The sequence below is a fragment of the Schistocerca piceifrons genome, chromosome 3 (genome assembly GCF_021461385.2).
Source record: "Schistocerca piceifrons isolate TAMUIC-IGC-003096 chromosome 3, iqSchPice1.1, whole genome shotgun sequence".
NCBI classification, from domain to species: Eukaryota; Metazoa; Arthropoda; class Insecta; order Orthoptera; family Acrididae; genus Schistocerca; species Schistocerca piceifrons.
The window spans coordinates 632,268,660-632,286,710 of NC_060140.1; the positions used below are offsets into that span (position 1 = coordinate 632,268,660).

General features: G+C 38.2%; 1 protein-coding gene across 1 annotated transcript in view; it reads right to left on the reverse strand.

The window, feature by feature from the left end:
* LOC124788906 (glycine receptor subunit alpha-3-like) overlaps positions 1–18,051 on the reverse strand; it is a 723,618-nt gene that overhangs the window by 392,193 nt on the left and 313,374 nt on the right. The window contains exon 3 of the mRNA XM_047256189.1: positions 12,441–12,529. Within this exon, the coding sequence (XP_047112145.1) occupies positions 12,441–12,529 (89 nt within the window). The remainder of the gene's footprint in view (positions 1–12,440; positions 12,530–18,051) is intronic.

Below are 18,051 nucleotides of genomic sequence, written 5' to 3' on the forward strand. Positions count from 1 at the left end.
CGCAAAGTCACTAAGATACAGTTAATACCATGCAGTGGAACAGCTGATAGATAACTATACATTACGATGTTTTATACATAGAATAACAAGGTACAGAGGTCAATAATAGATAAATAAAATAAAACTCTTGCTAGAGAAAAGAACAGACCAGTGTTAAGATGATTGTTGTGATGGAATATTGTAACAGTTACGGCTAGATTATATATTCATTGTCCTTAAACATCATATTATTAATGAAAAGCACACCACAATAAACTGACACTGATAGACCTGTAATTTGTTGTCTAGAAAATTGATGTTGCACTCACATCAAATTCCACTGCTCTGCTGGATTACAGCTATTCAATGTACACGAATTACATTTCAGAAAGATAAGGGCTGTACAAAAAACTGTAGTTAAAATAGAACATTTGGTGATATTATATACTGTGGACAATTTGGGTGCTTATGAAGTATGGGATTTGTTAGTTGTTAATGTGGCTGTGCTAGGTGGCCCAAGTGTGGATTGCAGCAAGAAGCAGATCGTATGTATACAACTCGCTACTGGAAAATGCTGGAAATTATGTGTAATATGTAGTTTTATCGACAGTCACTCTTCAGTTCTTTTCAGCCCACAGATAATTATCTCTAAGATGCTACAGTCTTCGAAGAATGGTAAGGGATGTGGAAATCAGTTCGTCAGGAGGCTTACTGGGGTCGTGCTATGTTCCTAATAGAACAAAAACAGGATAAGATGATGATACACGTTTATTGCAGTTAGCCATTCGGAGCTGTGTCAGGCAACAACTACAATCTTCCAGAGGTTTTGGCTTACTAGTATGGACAATCATCATCATTGTAAAAGAACCATTTGCTGGTAGTGGGCTAGTGATCATATTGCTCCGCTACAGTCATTCCACGCATGGAATGTTGAATGGATAGTAGTGGAGAGAAGAAAATACTAAGCTCGATTTATAACTACGATATACATTGTTTGACCCTACATAGACACAGACTCACCCACACTCGTATCTGGAGAGTTGTTATATTATTAAAAAGCGTTCACACAGTAAGGAGTCGGCAGTTGTCAACTCACATAAAATAGTGATGGTTGAATGGCTGTATTCTGTGTCAGGGCGATCTGAACAGGTAGGAACGTGACACTCGAACTTAAAGTTTTTAAATGGCTCTGAGCACTATGGGACTTAACTTCTGAGGTCATCAGTCCCCTAGAACTTAGAACTACTTAAACCTAAATAACCTAAGGACATCACAAACATCCATGCCCGAGGCAGGTTTCGAACCTGGGCCGTAGAGGTCGTGCGGTTCCAGACTGTAGCGCCTAGAACCGCCGGGCCACCTCGGCGGGCAAAGTTTTCGAAATTAAGTGTATCATGTAAATCTGTTTACACAATGTCACCTCTTTATAATTATGACAATATTTTCCTAGGTAATAAGTCATAGAACACTGTGGGAGAATAGACAGGTATGCGTCGTACGCTCATGGTCAGAGCTAGTTATCAGCTCACGTAATAAGGGAGAAAGTTCGCCTTCCAAAATGGTTGATTATCAATGTCTTTTGCCTAGTTTCCCAATCAGACGGACTGTAGCAAATAATAATCAACTGTAAATCACTAAATAGTATCAGATGGCTGCTTTCAATCTTTGTGAAAGTTGTATCTTGTGTATATGAAAATTAAGGAAACCTTTAGAGAAAAGATAAGCAGTTTTATGGATATCGAGTGTTCATACTGCAGGCTACTACTAATCAAAAACGGGTAGGCTAAAATGGGGACTATTTAAAAGAGCTATGTAATAAAAAGAAACTTGAAATCAATGTCATAGAAAAGGAAGAGGAAATGGATGAAGAAGTAGTGCAGTAAGGAGATTTTGGCAGAGCACTGAAAAACTTAAGCTCCTGGAGTAGACGATATTCTCTCAGAATTACTGAGGTATTTGGGAGAGCATAACCATGAGAGAGCTATATCATGTAATTGAAACGATGTACACAATGGTCGAAATACTCTCAGACTTGTGGGGGAAAATATTAGTCGCAGTTCCAAGAAAGACAAGTACTGACAAGTGTGTATATTATCGAACCATGACGATAATAAGCCATGATTTAAAATATGAAAACGAATTAGGAATATTTACAGATGACTGAAATGGCAGGTCGATGTATTATGTGTAACGCACATGCCTGAAACTCTGGACTGTAATAAGGTAATTGTGTGTGTGATGTCATGGCTAAAAGTAAGATACAGGTTTTTTTTCCTTTCTTTACTACCTTTTACTCCGTAGATATATTTTTGATGATATAGAATATTTGTCATTTGGTGTAAAGTGTTGAACATCAAGGATGTATGACTATATTTACTGTGCTATTTTCTATACGAGTTCCTTACGTAAAGGTTTCGAATTTTTTGTGATCTTGCATACAGTTTTGTTATATGTATTGTGTGAAACGGAATGCAGTAGGCAGACGATTTGCAAGGACTGTGGAGCGAGAGAGGTATCGATAGTTATGGGGTCGAACGGTGTGTGGCAGACAGTCGCGAATGGCGCATGGGCGTGGCAGTACGGAAGCAGGTGCTGTATGTAGTAATTGTGTGCGTTAAAGGCGATATTAATAGCGAACTTTCTTGTGTTACACCGGTTTAAAATTTGACTTAGTGATGGATATTCTACAGGGACACTGTATTAAACAAACGCTGTTGGTTTTTATGGAATGATGGTTGTGGCAGTGACAATGCACTCGTGAACGGACAGTATTGTCGACGGTTTAGAATGGAGCTGCATTACATGAACTGTAAATTTGATATTGCTCATTTTCTTGACTACGATATATGACGTTGTAACTCTATCGACCTTTTGAGGGTCGATAGACTTTGCACTAATGACGCAAAGAATGCGATTTGTACAATATGTTGTGTATAAGAGTGTCTGCAGAAGTCAATACTTTTTGACTATGTGAAGTTCGATGTTTATATGTAATTAACAAATGTTTATAATATTATTTAAGTAACAATAAATTTTTTTTTCTTTAACTATGTATAATTGTTTGTAAAGTTTAGTCAACACCAACTCAGGGCTAAAGTTAAATATAAGTGAAAACCAGACGTTTTGGTACACCGGGAAAGTTGGATAATTTTTGCTGCTAACGGAAGCAGGTAGGAGAGGGGAGAGGTGGACGGAGGGCAGACAGGCGCAAGGCACTGTTGAGGCAGGTGACGAAAGCTGATGCACGCTGTAACCCGCAGTATCATTTAAACAAAGGCAAAGTGTAACTATTTAATAGACGTGAGTGAAGGGGAAGTGCTAAAGTACAAGTTTGCAATGCTTTAGAGGAGATATAGAATTACGTCTGAAACTTTCCTGAATGGGAAAGGTCTAAGGCATCCATTCCTTAGACCGACGCAAGACCCCTGGAAAGTCAAAGTCATAATGCGCTGGTATAAGTCGCATAATTCGACGCCACGAAGGCAAGTAATAATCTCCGTCGTTGCATAACGGTACGTGCCTTCAGAGCAGCTAAATCTCCAGCAACTGTACTCACGACGACAGTACTGATATTTAGCGTCCATAGTTCTGTATACGAGCTGTGTTGACAAGTTTTTGTGTGTTTTATTCAATAATCATTTTATGGTTTTTTAAACGCAAAACGACTCATTTAACCTAAAGTGTTCCTATACTGAAACCGAGAATCAATTGGTGTGAAACATTATTGCGCAACTGAGTGTTTTCTTTCAAACCAAATTTAAATTATCACTCAAGTGCAGCAATTAAAGTAAATGTGGAGAATTGTAGATTGTATTGAAAGAACGAAAAGTAATTACCAATTCTACCTAGTGTGTGAACTTGGTTATTGGGACCTTCTGTCTAAGAAATTACATAAAGTAATCATTTCAATAAACCTTAGAAAAACGAAGTAGAAAACCTTTTCCAATCATTTCGATGCTTATAAAAGTATCGCGAAATATTTCTTGTGTATAATTCATGTTTTCAGAGACAGTGTTGCTGATCTTACCTTCAGAAGCATAAGAAGGCATTATTGTCGTTCCGGTGTTGTTTTCATGGTCCAAAACTGTCTGAGTGTGTGCGTGTGACGTATTCTGGAAGCAGTCATTATTCAGCTGTCTGTGTGCTTTAGCCTGTTCCTTCAGTGATAGAAATTATTAAAAGAGTAAAAGTTTTAATAAGAACCAAAATATAGTAAAGACCAGATTTGGTGAATTATTAGAATAACGTCAATCGATTCGTTCTTTTGGCTGGCGACAGTGTTTTTCAGTATTATTATCACACGCAGGAAGTAGTTTGACGGAATGGAAAAGCTACAACCAAGACTATACGACAACTTCACATTTGGCCGAGCTTTATCCGTTACCCGGCATCTGAGATCACTAGCCGTTGTTAACGTGGTAGTTGTGTTTAAGTGCTTCAGTTACCGAAGCTAGAATAACATCTGAAGTACTAAACGTAATTGCAAGTGGAGAAACCAGGGGTGTTGTAAGCGCTCACACATCCAAACTACAGTTATAACGCATGCTGTAACACTGACAGCCTGTGTGGAAACTGTGAATTGTGATGCTACGTAAGTGACTGTTTTCGCGGGAACAATGTTATCGTGAACCATGAATATTTACTGTATATGGGCTGTCTAACATCCCAATAGGCAAATTACAGCAAATAGAATCTTAATTTAAACACGTCATGTGGACTGTGCCAAACAGTTGAACTAAAACCACCTTCAGGTTCTGCATGAACAGTTACTTTGTTACAGCCTACGAAAAATGGATGCTACGCAAGTTACTACCACCGCCAACCGAAACAGAATGTAAGGAAAAGAGGATATATTAATGCCAGGGCACGACTAGATGAACTTGCAAGATTCATATCAGCAACTTCAAACTGCTTCTACCGCCTTCGCCACATCACGCCGACACAGAACAGATAAGTCTCGAAACCACTCCACTCTCCGAGAAACAAAATTTCAACCACTTTAATTTCTTTCTGCTTAGTAATAGGCTACCTCCTAAGGTTTCTCTCTGTAAATAAAAGTAGGGTATTGCAAAGGCTGTTCACCTTCAGTGATTATTCAGCCCAACCACTAACAGTAGCTATTGCCATCATTTATTTGTTTTTGCTTTTCAGTGTATTTTTACTAGTCGTTGCGTGGGTTGTATGTGTCTTATGGAAGGGTGTGCTTCGACGTCTATGTACAGTAGCTTAGTGAGGAGAATTTATGTGTTGTACAGTAAAACGGGCCAGACATGCAAGTTGAGGTATCCGCCACTGAAGTTATTTACACCGAACAATTACAAAGAACTATCTTATGCGCCATGAGATCAAGTTAGCGTATTGGAGGGAGCTTTGAATCTGACAGCTGTCAAAGTACGCCACTTAACGTCACATTTCCTGTCATTCATGTTTAGATACAAATTTATCTGGGTATAACTGTTACTGGTAAGCAAAATTACAGTATACTGTGTGATTATTCATCAAATTAGCCTCAGAGTGTTATATTATTTTCCACTATCAAAGGATTTCGTTATCAGAATTTTAATAGGATTGGGAAAAATTTCATATAGAGGTTTGCTTTTGAAGCTTCCGCAAGTAAAACTAGTTCTTAGGGTTTATACAATATTAATTTACTTCATGCACTTTTTCTTTAAACATTTTCTGATTACAAATTCACGGTCATAGTAAACCTCCAGGAACCGCTTTCTTCGCATGTTCCACAGATGATTTCATAGTGTGTGCATATTGTTTCTGTCTACTCATGCTGTGCTTCCTACCAGAAATCCTTGGGAAAGAAAGAGGAAAAGAACCTTGTTACTAGTAAAATAGGAGACATGCCACTGGTGGTACACACGGTGTTCCGAAACAAGTGTAGCCATGTAAACAAGGGGATAGTATGAAGAAAGGGATCATAACGATGATAGAAAGTTGTTTTAATATTACTTTTTGTTGGCTGCAGTATGCATCAACATTCTTTAAAAAGCAACAGAGTGAGTTGGCACAGTGGTTAGCACGCTGGACTCGCATAGGGGAGGACGACGGTTTGAAACCACGTCCGGCCAACATGATTTACGTTTTCTATGATTTCCCTGAATCGCTTCAGACAAATGCCGGGATGGTTCCTCTGAAAGAGCGCAGCCGACATTCTTCAACTTCTCTCCCTAATCCGATGGGAACGAAGGCCTCGCTTTTGGTCGCCTCCATAAAATCTGGTAACCAGCCAACCGACCAACCAAACAGTAAATACCCTTTGGATACATTAAGTAGCAGAAAATTTCCCTAAAAAGTTTCACTTTTAACAAACTAACACAAACATGAAAGTAAGATATTTAAACTATCAAGCTTTACAAAACCTGTATTACTTCATAATTGAGCAGCATCATTGCAAGGCTGACAATCGGATAGCAACTTTAGGTACATTAATCCATAAAAGCACTATACTGCACTTATTTAATTTATATGTAGTATACTGTTCCATTTTGGCAACTGAGACGTTTTGTGACGTTAAAGGCTCTGACGATAATTAAATTTTTAATGAACATATTCCTCTTTGTGGACAATTTCCCTTGCTTTAATGTAATTAAATATACACTCGACCTCTGTCTTCCTAATCTACTTTTTTTGTCCATTATCGATGTGGCAACCGAAGAAATATTTTATTTTTAAACAATGAGGATTCGTTTTATTGTTCGCATGGGTTTGTTCTTCAGGTGGCCGTTGTCAGAATAAGACTGCAGTTAAATTACACAGCTGCAGGCTATTATGATAATTAATACTCGACCGCCCAGCAATGCTGCCATGCAGCTATTTGGACTTTAATCTGAAATGGAAACGAAGATACAAGATCTGTGTGATGGAACGGTGTGTACCAGGACGTACTTTGTGAATCATCCTCAAATAGCAGTTACAGATACTCCTCAAAAAGCAGTAATAGTATGGTACTATTATAACACGTGTAAACATGACTTTGAAATAATATTCTGCTTCATATTTCATTCACTTTATTTTCATGAGGGTCAGTGTAATTGTGGGAGCTATTAGCGTATTACTATCATTGAGTACTGGATCCTTTAAAAGGAAATATATGGAGAGCGTACTATGAGTTTCAAATGTCAGATAGCATTGACGCATGAAACGAACAGAAGTATTTGAAAAATGTTGAAGAAATTCATTCGTGGCGTGAGAATTCAAAAATCTGTCACAGATGTAAATATCATTATGCACGAGAACAACGAGGTACTAAGGTGAGACACCAGAGTTTTGTTACATTCCTCATTGTCTTATAATTTCTTTCGGTGGTATCTCATATATACACTAAAAAAATTCTGAGTAGATGATATGGAGAGTTGAAAAGAGGGTGTATCCACTGACACCCTGTAAATAACATTCTCTTATAGAATAAACCTGTGTCTCATAGTCTACTTCGACAGGTAATGCAGTTTTGTTCTGTATGCAATCAATCAACTGATTTGGTGCGACTCGCTACGAATTGCTCTCCTGCGCAAACCTCTTCGTCTCAGAGTAGCCCTTGCAATCTACGTTCTCAGTGAGGTTTTAGGTGTGTTAAAATCTGTGTGTTCCCCGACAGTTCATACCCTCTACAGTTCTTTATAGTACCATGGAGGTTATTTCCTGATGTCTTAACACATGTCCTACCATTTTGTTTCTTCATCTTCTCAGTATTTTCCTCAAGTTCCTTTCTTGTCCGATTCCTCGGATATCCTCCTCATTTCTTGTCTTACTAGTCCACCCAGTTTTCTACATTCTTCTGTTGCACCACATCTGAAATGCTTCGTTACTCTACTCTCCTGGTATTTCAACCATTATTGATTAAGGACCACACAATGTAGTACTCCAAACGCGTATTCTCAGAAATTTTCTTCTCAGATGAAGACCTATGTTTGCTACCAGTAGACTTCTCTTGTCCAGGAGCGCCTCTTTGTCAGAGCTAGTCTGCTTTGTCTGTCTTCCGAGCTTCGCCCGTCATGGCTAACCTTGCTTCCAAGGTAGCCGAGTGCTTTAATTTCGTGAACTTCGTGATCACCAGTATTGTTATTAAGTTTCCCCCTGTTCGCATTTATGCTGTATCTCATTAAATTTGTGTTTCTCCGGTTTACTCTTATTCCATATTCTACACTCATTAGACTGTTATTTCCATCCGGAAGAACTGTAATTCTTCTTCGCATGCAATGGGGACAGCAACGTCATCAGTGAAGCTTATCATTAATATCTTATTATCCTGAATTTTAATTCCTTGGTAATATTCACTATTTGAAACAGTGAATATTAGAGGAACTTTTATTGAAAATGCATAAAAAATGGAATAAAGATATGAAACATAACATCCATCGCAAAATTGTCAGACACTTAATGAAGATTATTACATAAACTTGTCTTACATAATAGTTTTATATGCCAGTTTGGCATGAGAGTTTAATATCGAGATTTACTGTCGAGTCATAGAGGTAGTGCATGCATGTGTGTGTGTATGTGTGTGAGAGAGGCAGAGAGAGAGAGAGAGAGAGAGAGAGAGAGAGAGAGAGAGAGTCCGACAGCAATTTCCGATATCGCGCACTGACCTGTATTTACGTGGCGAGTATGGTCCTACCGGAGCAGTAGAACCCTCCGGATTAACTTTTCCATACAGCACGTCGTTAATATATAATTGTGACCGAAGTGCATAATTTTGTGGGCTACAGCGACCTTAACTATGTATCTTCCTACGGGAGTTATCACCCAGTCGAGAAATGGAAATTTCTTAGGCGACGCTAGCACTGCTGATATAGAATAACACAGTAGCTGCTTATAATATTTTCAAACGTGCCTTATATTGTGAAGAACGAGTGACATTTATTGATAAGAAATTAAATGCCTGCTTTGATTCTCCGGTAACATAATGGTGCTTCTTCCAGAGGTGGTTGCTTTTCCTATCAATAGGATGCATTATAAGTCAATTAATCTTCAGTATTAACAAAAATTACACTCTTTCGTATGAGCAGATTTATTTTAGGGTAGGAATTATTGTAAATCATTGCGTGTAGTCTCCAGGTTTAAGTAGGAGATAATCTTCACTTGTTCAAATAACTTATGGGAATGCAGTCGAGTATGTCGTCGACAAGCGCCATTATTTCCACAGGGCACACCCTACCACTTTAAAGATATAACTGTTGCAAATAAACGCTGTACATGATAATTTAAGACGTCGGTTATCGGAGAAACTCCGGGATGATAAAACTCACACACGCTGTAAACACTACCGCCATCACAAACCGAAGATGAGCGATGTCAGAAGTTATCAGCAGTGAAATTAATGATCATCGGATGGGGTAGCATTAACTCAGGCTCTCTGTTTTCGTTTTCCAGTAGAGAGAGCAGGATTCCATGAAGAATTTTAACAGAATCCACCACATCTATTTATAAGATTACTTACTAATTTAATTTCAACAGCTTCCTTAGTAACACTATCTCCATAGCTGGAAGTACATGCTAGAATCTCCGTGTTGTTGTATTTCATAGGATGGCCGCGGCTAAGATAATGTTCTGCCGTTGCGTATATGCTCGTCTGTTTGATGTTTATGCTTAGTAAACTGGTCCTTCACAGTCCTAATAGTCGGACCAGTATATGACATGCCACGACTGCCACGAATATGCTAGACGTCCGGTTTACGCACACCAAGATCATGCTTTACGGAATTTAAAAGGATCCTGATCTTCACATCACATCTTATGCTGACTCAGCATATTGCAGAATCGATTCTGACCACACAAAAAGTTTTGAGAGAAAAACTAACAGCCTCCTGAAGAAAAGTTCCTTGCCTCAGTAGACTATTAAAAGTCTTAATTCTTACTGTGTTGTTTCTCTGGTTTGAGTGGCACCCCTAAGGTCTATAAGGAAGGGGCCACTCATCTTTCAGTTGTAATATTGGTGTTCCGACACCTTCCTACTCTGTTCAGTCGCATGGTAGGTCGGTGTGACCACCACATTGAGAATTCGGCCGATTTCTCACAGCGATTAGTGGGATCATGTTTGAATGACTCTAATATTCCTTTAAGTTTTGACGTAGTCTCTCTGTTCACTTGTGCTCCTCTGCCTGATTCGTTACAGTTGCTTGAGATCAGGTTTGGTGCTGAATTAACGAACAAATTTCGACATGTTTAGATTCTACTTACTTTTTATTCAACAACCAGTACTTCGAACACACAAATGTTGATTGGATTTGAAGTCCGTTTGAAACCTGTTACTACCAACTTCGAGGGACTACCTTGGAGTCGGCGGCTTCGAATCATGGGTGTTATTTATTTCTTTTTTTCAGATATGTAGACGATGCTCCTCTTGTTTGGCGTCATGGCAGTGAGAATTGGAACGACTTTTTAGAACACCTGAATTCAACCCACCCGAATGTTTGTTTTACGGTTGTGGCGCAATAGGATGACTGTTATCCCTTCCTTGAAGTGTTATGTGTTGGTAAGGAGAAAGGTTGATGGTCCTTAGGGACATGCCTCTTATAGCAAGCCACTCACACTGACTTGTAACAGCAGACTGATAGTTACTATCATTCGGCTACACGCGTTTCGTACTTAGGTTGACAGGGCTCATGCCATCTAGGACGCTGAGAGTTTGTCAGCTGAGTTAGCCCATCTGGAAGTCATATTTCAACACAGTGGTTACAGCGCAAGACTGATCAGACGTACCTTGCGCTATCGACCACTTTTCATCGTGTGAGTGGTGTCAGTACCCAAGTAACACCAAAGTCTACAGCCTTTTTTCCATTAGGAGGGAGCTTTTAGAACAGGATTGATCGTAGTTTGCAAAATTATGATGTGAAATGTGCATTTCGACCACAATCTATGATCAAGTTCTGTAAAGGATCAGGTTCCATAAACGACTATCTTCGTTTGCTAAGGGTGGATTCTACAGTATTCGTTGCAGTTCTGACGTGTCATATATCAGGGCTGTCGAGGACCGGTATACTGAGCATAAGCGTCACATGCACTTACAACAGCCGAGCAAATCCGCCACTGCAGAACATTTTCTTGGTACCGTTCGTCCTATGGAATAAATCAACACGGAGATTCTGACATGCTCTTCTTGTTATTGGGGTAGTGTTATTAAGGAAGCTGTTGAAATTAAATAAGCAGTAACTAATAAACAGAGTCGGTGGTTTTTGTTGGAATTCTGCATAGAAACCTGCTCTCTCTTTCGTCAGAAAACAGGGGAGAGAGTTATTGCTACCTCATCCGTTGATTATTAATTTCACAATCGATAACTTCTGATATCGGTCATCTTTGGTTTACAATGGCGCTAGAGTTTACAGTGCATGTAAGTGTTATCTTCATGATGTTTCTCTGAAAACCAAGGAGTTAAATTCTACTGCACAGCCCTCACATGCTGTGGTTGTACTTTAAAATTGTGGGGTGTGCATTTGCCCAAACAACGGCGATTCTCGACGAACTTACGCGGCGCTATTCCCGTTAGTTAGTTAAATGTTGTATACGCCGGGAGAAACTCGGGTCTCACAAATTCCAACTTGTCTCGACGTTACCTACTTGGATCTGCTATCTTAACAATACAGAAAACAATAGCCTGGTGAAGCTGGAACTTATTTCCAGTCGCCTTTAATAACACCAGGAAGGCTACTCCAGTTAACTTTCCTGTAATATAAATATATTACCACTACCAACATGCTCACATGTCCCCCAATGAATACTCCGGGACAGAGAGGTATGACATATAAATCATTATACGGTGCGTAACCTAACAATCATGAAGTGCTTGTCACCAACTCCTCCCTAAGATAACGATAATGAAACTGTCATGCAACATGAACGTCTGAGACTGCTTCATCAAAGTCATCATAAAATTCTCTGCCGTCAGCAACTACAGCTAAAGAGACCGTTTGATTTTTCGGTAAATTCTAGATATCGCATAAACTTTAAGGAAGATAAATAATTCAGCTTCGTAACCGAAACTTTTTGCAAAACTTAGCAAAACTGATCATCTATAGCCTAAGAATAAAATTCAAAATTATAACTGAATTATGTGAATATGTTTTACTACAATATTAAGAAATAGTTGTTAATACACCGAAAGACTTCAGTAATCTTCCAATATTGAGGAATTTTGGCACTCTATTGAAAGGAAAAACGCAAAAGCTGAAGATTTTTCTAAGTAACTTAGAAAGTTATTGTAGCGGTTACTGACTTACACATGTTACGTTAGCTGAAGCGGATAATGGTGTCAGGGGACAATCGTCTGTATGGCTACACATCATCAACGATTCACTTCAAAAGAAACAGACTTACATTAATGAGCTTCATATTGCTTATTACACGTGAGAATTTAGTGGATCAGATGAATAACGTCATAAGTTGGTTCCATTACAGTGACATAATTTATCTTGAAATATAAGATGAAAAAAGGCTAGAAGTTTCAGACTACTCACTTAGGTGGTTGGTGGGCGTGGCGCGACGGTCATAGGCACTCGTAAGAAGTCCATCCAGGATCTGAAGTTGGTCCATTCTTGCGCACAATCTAACAACAAAAGGAGTGGACCATTAAATATTACAGCTGCAAAGTTGTGACTAACAAATGATGAACAAATTTGATAAACACATATTTTCGAGTGCATGACTATGGAAAAGCACGAGAAAGGCTTATTTCATTTGTGTTTTTAATCGGAAACAAAATCTTGTACATTCTTCATTGACGGATTTTTAAGACATTGTACTTGAAAATGGTTCAAATGGCTCTGAGCACTATGAAACTTAACTTCTGAGGTCATCAGCCGCCTAGAACTTAGAACTAATTAAACCTAACTAACCTAAGGACACCACACACATCCATGCCCGAGGCAGGATTCGAACCTGCGACCGTAGCGGTCGCTCGGCTCCAGACTGTAGCGCCTAGAACCGCACGGCGATTCCGGCCGGCTGTACTTCAAAGTTTGTAAATTAAAAGGAAACCATGTGTATAAAACGCAGTCTCCATAGCTATATGCCGATTAATTTCAATACTCATTTATCGTGTTGTATATCTATTATTTCCAAAACTGGTCTTGAATGCACCATCAAATACCAATAAATTCCAGATATATTGTGTTGGCGAGTGACAACGTTGTACTTGCATTTCCATTAGTTAATTATCGAAGCTGCTTGAAATGACAATGTATCATATCCAATTTAGATTCTAGTACAACTGTACATTATTACCATCAATATACTTGGCTAATGAGTTTTGTATGTCTCATTTTAACAGCACCCTTCTTTATGTAGAAAAGGAAGTGTCCTGACTGACAGGCTGACCTGACTGACTGGCTCATCTTCGGCCACCCCAAACCTCTAAGAACGGAAACTTGAAATTTGCTACAGGTGAAGATCTTGCACTTTCGACGTCTTTTAAGAAGGGATTTTTCGAAATCTCAACCGTAAGGGGATGAAAAATTAATGAAGGGATTTCTTGAAAAATGTCGCTTTTAAGGCAGTTTTCAAGATAGACCCACAAAAATTAATATTTGGTTTCTCGGTCACAAATAAAGAAATACGTGTTTCATCATTTTTATAAATTTAACCCAATGGGTATGAAATAAAGGGTGAGGAGAGTGTAGAGTGCGAAAGTTATTTTTAATAGAAATCGCTATTAGAAAACAACAGAAGTATTTTTAAGGCTACGTATATGAACATTGGTATTTGAGTTCTCAGTCGCAAATAATAACAAACGTGTGCCAGTGTTTCTGGAAACTGAACCCCTAAGGGGGTGAAATTGCTGATGAGTTTCTTTAAGAAAATATTTTAATATGAAAGCATTTTTAAAGCTTAATGTATGAAAATTTATATTTGGTTTCCCAGTTAGAAATAATTAAACAGGTGTTTCACTGTTTTCGGAAATTCGACCCCAAAGGGGTTAAAATAATGGTGGAATATTTTACGAAAATTTTCCATTGCGAAAGGATTTTTAAAGCTATATCTTTGAAAATTCATGTTTGCTTTCTTGGTTAGAGATAAGAAAATACGTGTTTCACTGTTTTTGGAAATTCAGCCTCTAATGAGGTGAAATAGCGTCAGACTCATACATTGACTCATCATCGATCAGTTCAAACCACAAAGGATAGACACTTGAAGTTGGGAGAGAATATGGCTCTTATGTTTTAGGCATCGCTTAATTTGTCCGAAATAGGGAATAAAAGCCTTTTTGAAAGTATGTCGCTATCAAGGGAATGTAGAAGCTAAAATTATGAACAGTGGTATTCTGTTTCTCAGTCCACAATAAAGAAATACGTGTTTCAGGATTTTCGGGAATTCGGCCACTATGGAGGTAAAACAGTTGGTGAAAGTTTTCTTGAAAATAAATAATTACTAATGAAGTACTAAAGTATTTTAAGGCTACATCTGTGGCAACTGGTAATTGACTTCCCGGTTAGAAATTAAAAAAAAAAAGTTTTTCAGTGGTGAGTCAACGAGAATTTCACTCTCATTTTAGTATATGGCCGAAAGGGTCAGCCTTCAGGAATTGTGAAACGAGCCCTGTCGTCCAGGATCGCGTCCCACAAAGGGCGCTGATTCACCACAAGATGGGGAAACACACTTGAGTCTCTTGTCTATTGAGGCCTAAGCGCCATAGTGTGCGCGTGAGACAAACGAGAACCTACCTCATGGGGAAACCTAGTAGAAGCTGTTTGTAACCCAGGAGACGTAGCAGTGTTAAATATGACGGACCTAAGATAGGCAATAAAGGGAAACATTTATGAAAACTATATAACTCTGTAGTAATGCAAGGGAAGAAGCCACAGTAATTTTAATCTGCCATCATCCATAAAATTTCATGGTGATTCCTATAAAAGTTGAATCTGATCATATCCATAATAGTTTAGGATTTACTGTTTAAGTGAAATTAACAAGTTTTGTAACAAAGACCTGACTGCTAAAATCTGAACGCTTTTGTCGATTTTAAAGACTGACATTTCATATAGAAGCGCATCATTAAAATTACAAATGTTGTAAATATCAGCTCTATAACTTTATTTGTTTAAAAGATATAGTAAATTTAATTTATCAGTATTTTCAGTTAAGCATCAGATCATTATTTCCTCCACACGAAACACATCGAACTGTGACAGCATGGTACCTTATTGAATCATTAGGTAATATAATATATGTTGGTAAGGTTAGTGCATATTAGTTACTTTTACTCTTTATTTATTTATCAGAAAGCACATTGGTCCAAGGCTACTGGCCGTGACAGTTCAAAGTTAAGAAGGAAATTGTATTGGTTTGTGTAAAAGAATTTAACATCTATTATGTAACGCATATTATTGTTACTTTATTTAGAACATGAAAGTGGCCAAGCTTTGATTATTTAAATATGTTAAAATGTAAAATAATGTAGAATAAGCTCTAACCGATCAGATGGACGGCTTCAGAATAGGGAACTGCCCTAGTCAGTTGAGCGAGGATATTCGGTGCGCGGGAAACCGGCCGAGGACGGGTAGAGGCAATTCGGCTGGAGACACCAAACGGTACAGCTCAGATTGAGGCACGAAAGTGGACAGTCGGTCTGTAGTCACCTAGGAAGCGAAATGACTTAGAAAATTTCGCGTTGTGTGGCATCGCGGTATTTAGTCTCCGAGCGGTGAGCAGCCGCGCGCCTGTTGTGAACTCGTAACTCTTTGCTTAGATAACTTGTATTTCGCGATGAGATTGTGAATGATCCAACTGTGTCAAGTGGATATGCTCTCGAGTTTAACAGTAACTCTAAGTACGACTACTTTCGCAAATTTGCCATCAGCCAAACAATTTTACCAAAGGGTCACAAGTGTCTAATTTAGGGCGTGTAATGCGACACTTGTGGTTCAACCCCTAGACGAGTTTGAGCGAAGACATTTCTAAGGAGAGGAACCGCATGTGAACCCGATCATCTTTGTTATTTTAACCCCACACAGTGCTTCTGGAAATTCAACCCTTAAGTGAGAACAACAGGGGATGGAAATTTGTAAGAAAATATTTCGTTATATTAAAAAATTTTAAAGCTAAATTTATACAAATTGGTAATTCACCTTTCAGTTTAGTACAAGAAAATATCTGTTACGGGATTAGAGTTGCTATGTACATATTTCCAAAAGAACGCAAAAGTCATTATTAACAAAAAATTTGGACTCCAGCTACCAGAATCGCTTTTTCTCAGAAGTACTTCGGAAAAGATTGTGCTTAAATGCCCATAATTAGATTGAAAAGCTTAGAAGTTTTTGCAGTTCGTGAACAGCATAAAAATAGCATTAAATAAAAAGAGCCGGCCGGTGTGGCCAAGCGGTCCTAGGTGCTTCAGTCTGGAACCGCGCGACCGCTACGCTCGCAGGCTCGAATCCTGCCTCGGGCATGGATGTGTGTGATGTTCTTAGGTTAGTTAGGGTTAAATAGTTCTAAGTTCTAGGGGGCTGATGACCTGAGATGTTAAGTCCCAAAGTGCTTAGAGCCGTTTTTTGACCCATTTTTTAAAATAAAAACAAAAAAGAACTCTGAAGCCCATACAGTCCATGCGAGCAAAGCAGCGGGGCTAAGATAATTATAAAGGAAAGTGTGATTAGTAAGTCCACAATTGAAAAGTGTGCTATTCAGTTTGCAGGCCTGAGATGTTCCGAAATTTATTTCGTCTCTTAACTTAACAGCTAAAGTCAGAATAAATTCGTAAAATTTTTATTTGAAGTTAAAGAGTCGAATAGACTCGCCGATTATTCAGCTGCTTAATATTCTTTTCTACCCTTTAAACGAGGATGGAAAAACGAAGTAACTGTAACCAATATTATGGGTATTACATTGTACATTTTTTTAAACTGATTGTAAATATCTCAGGGCAATTACACTATGAGAATAACATATTTGTATAAATGGAGATAGCACGGGGACCTACTATGGGCTTTAGCTCCACATTGTCGAAAAGACATTGGAGCGTCGCGTCGCGAGGAAGGAAAGGGAAAGGGAAGAACACTAGCTAACAAGCCTGTGATAGGTGCGTACGTGCCATCTGATCATACGTTTACTCTGAGGTGTGTGCTAAAGTTGTGTCTACGATGATAATATTTGGTGCAGCTATTTCATCTGGAAGGAAAAGTCATCTCTTAAAACTATGAACAAAGGATGTAGAATTACCCTTGCTTTATCTAGAATGATTTGTTGGTCGGTACAATTGCATACATAATGGCGGCGGTGGTTCGTTATAATCTTTTCCAACAGTACTGATACATTTCCAAGATTCATGTCGCATCCACTTTGTGGTGATAAAAATTTACAAATCACTTTGTAAGAGTTTACAGAGCGATAATTGTTGTCACACTTATTATCAGTCACAGCTTTAAATGCTTATTCATAAAGTATTTGTTTTAATAGCTGCCTTCATTTTAATTGCAAACAACAGTGGTTTTATACTTTGCTGGTGGGTCTATGAGTGATTTAATTTGCAAAGTAGAATCAGTAACTTCTAAATAACGGAACATTTTGCTACATAATTTATTGAGTAGTATTGATCCATCGTGCCTGTATTTGAAAGTACTTCAGACTTAACGGATATTACTCAAATCAAAATAAATTCAGCTTTCCTTCAGAAAATATCAACATCACTCGCACTCTCGTGGCTGAAGATCGAATCCTTGTAGGAATGTAACCCGATTTCAGAGGGACAATCATGAGTTAAGGGGACCTGGATGTCACTGAATGTGTTTTTTTACTAGTACTTTCAAGTTTAGTGACTCAGAAACTTTAATAGAGTTTTGAAGTAAATATTAACCAAATAATTCGTGTATTGTGTCCCCTACGTGAAAGACATTAAAAACATAGGAATACATAGTAGAGTGAATATTGGTTTTTATCTTATGTTCTGAATAGGTTCAACTATTACTGTGAGTACACTGTGCTTCCACGGTATTTAAAATAAAAGTTACAAATATAAAATTCTTTTAATTATTAACATTTTGAAACGGTGAACAAAGTTGTTCTGTGTATTTTTTAAAATTGCTACTTTTTCCTCGTATTAACTTAAGAATATATGACATGCACCATCTTAAAATA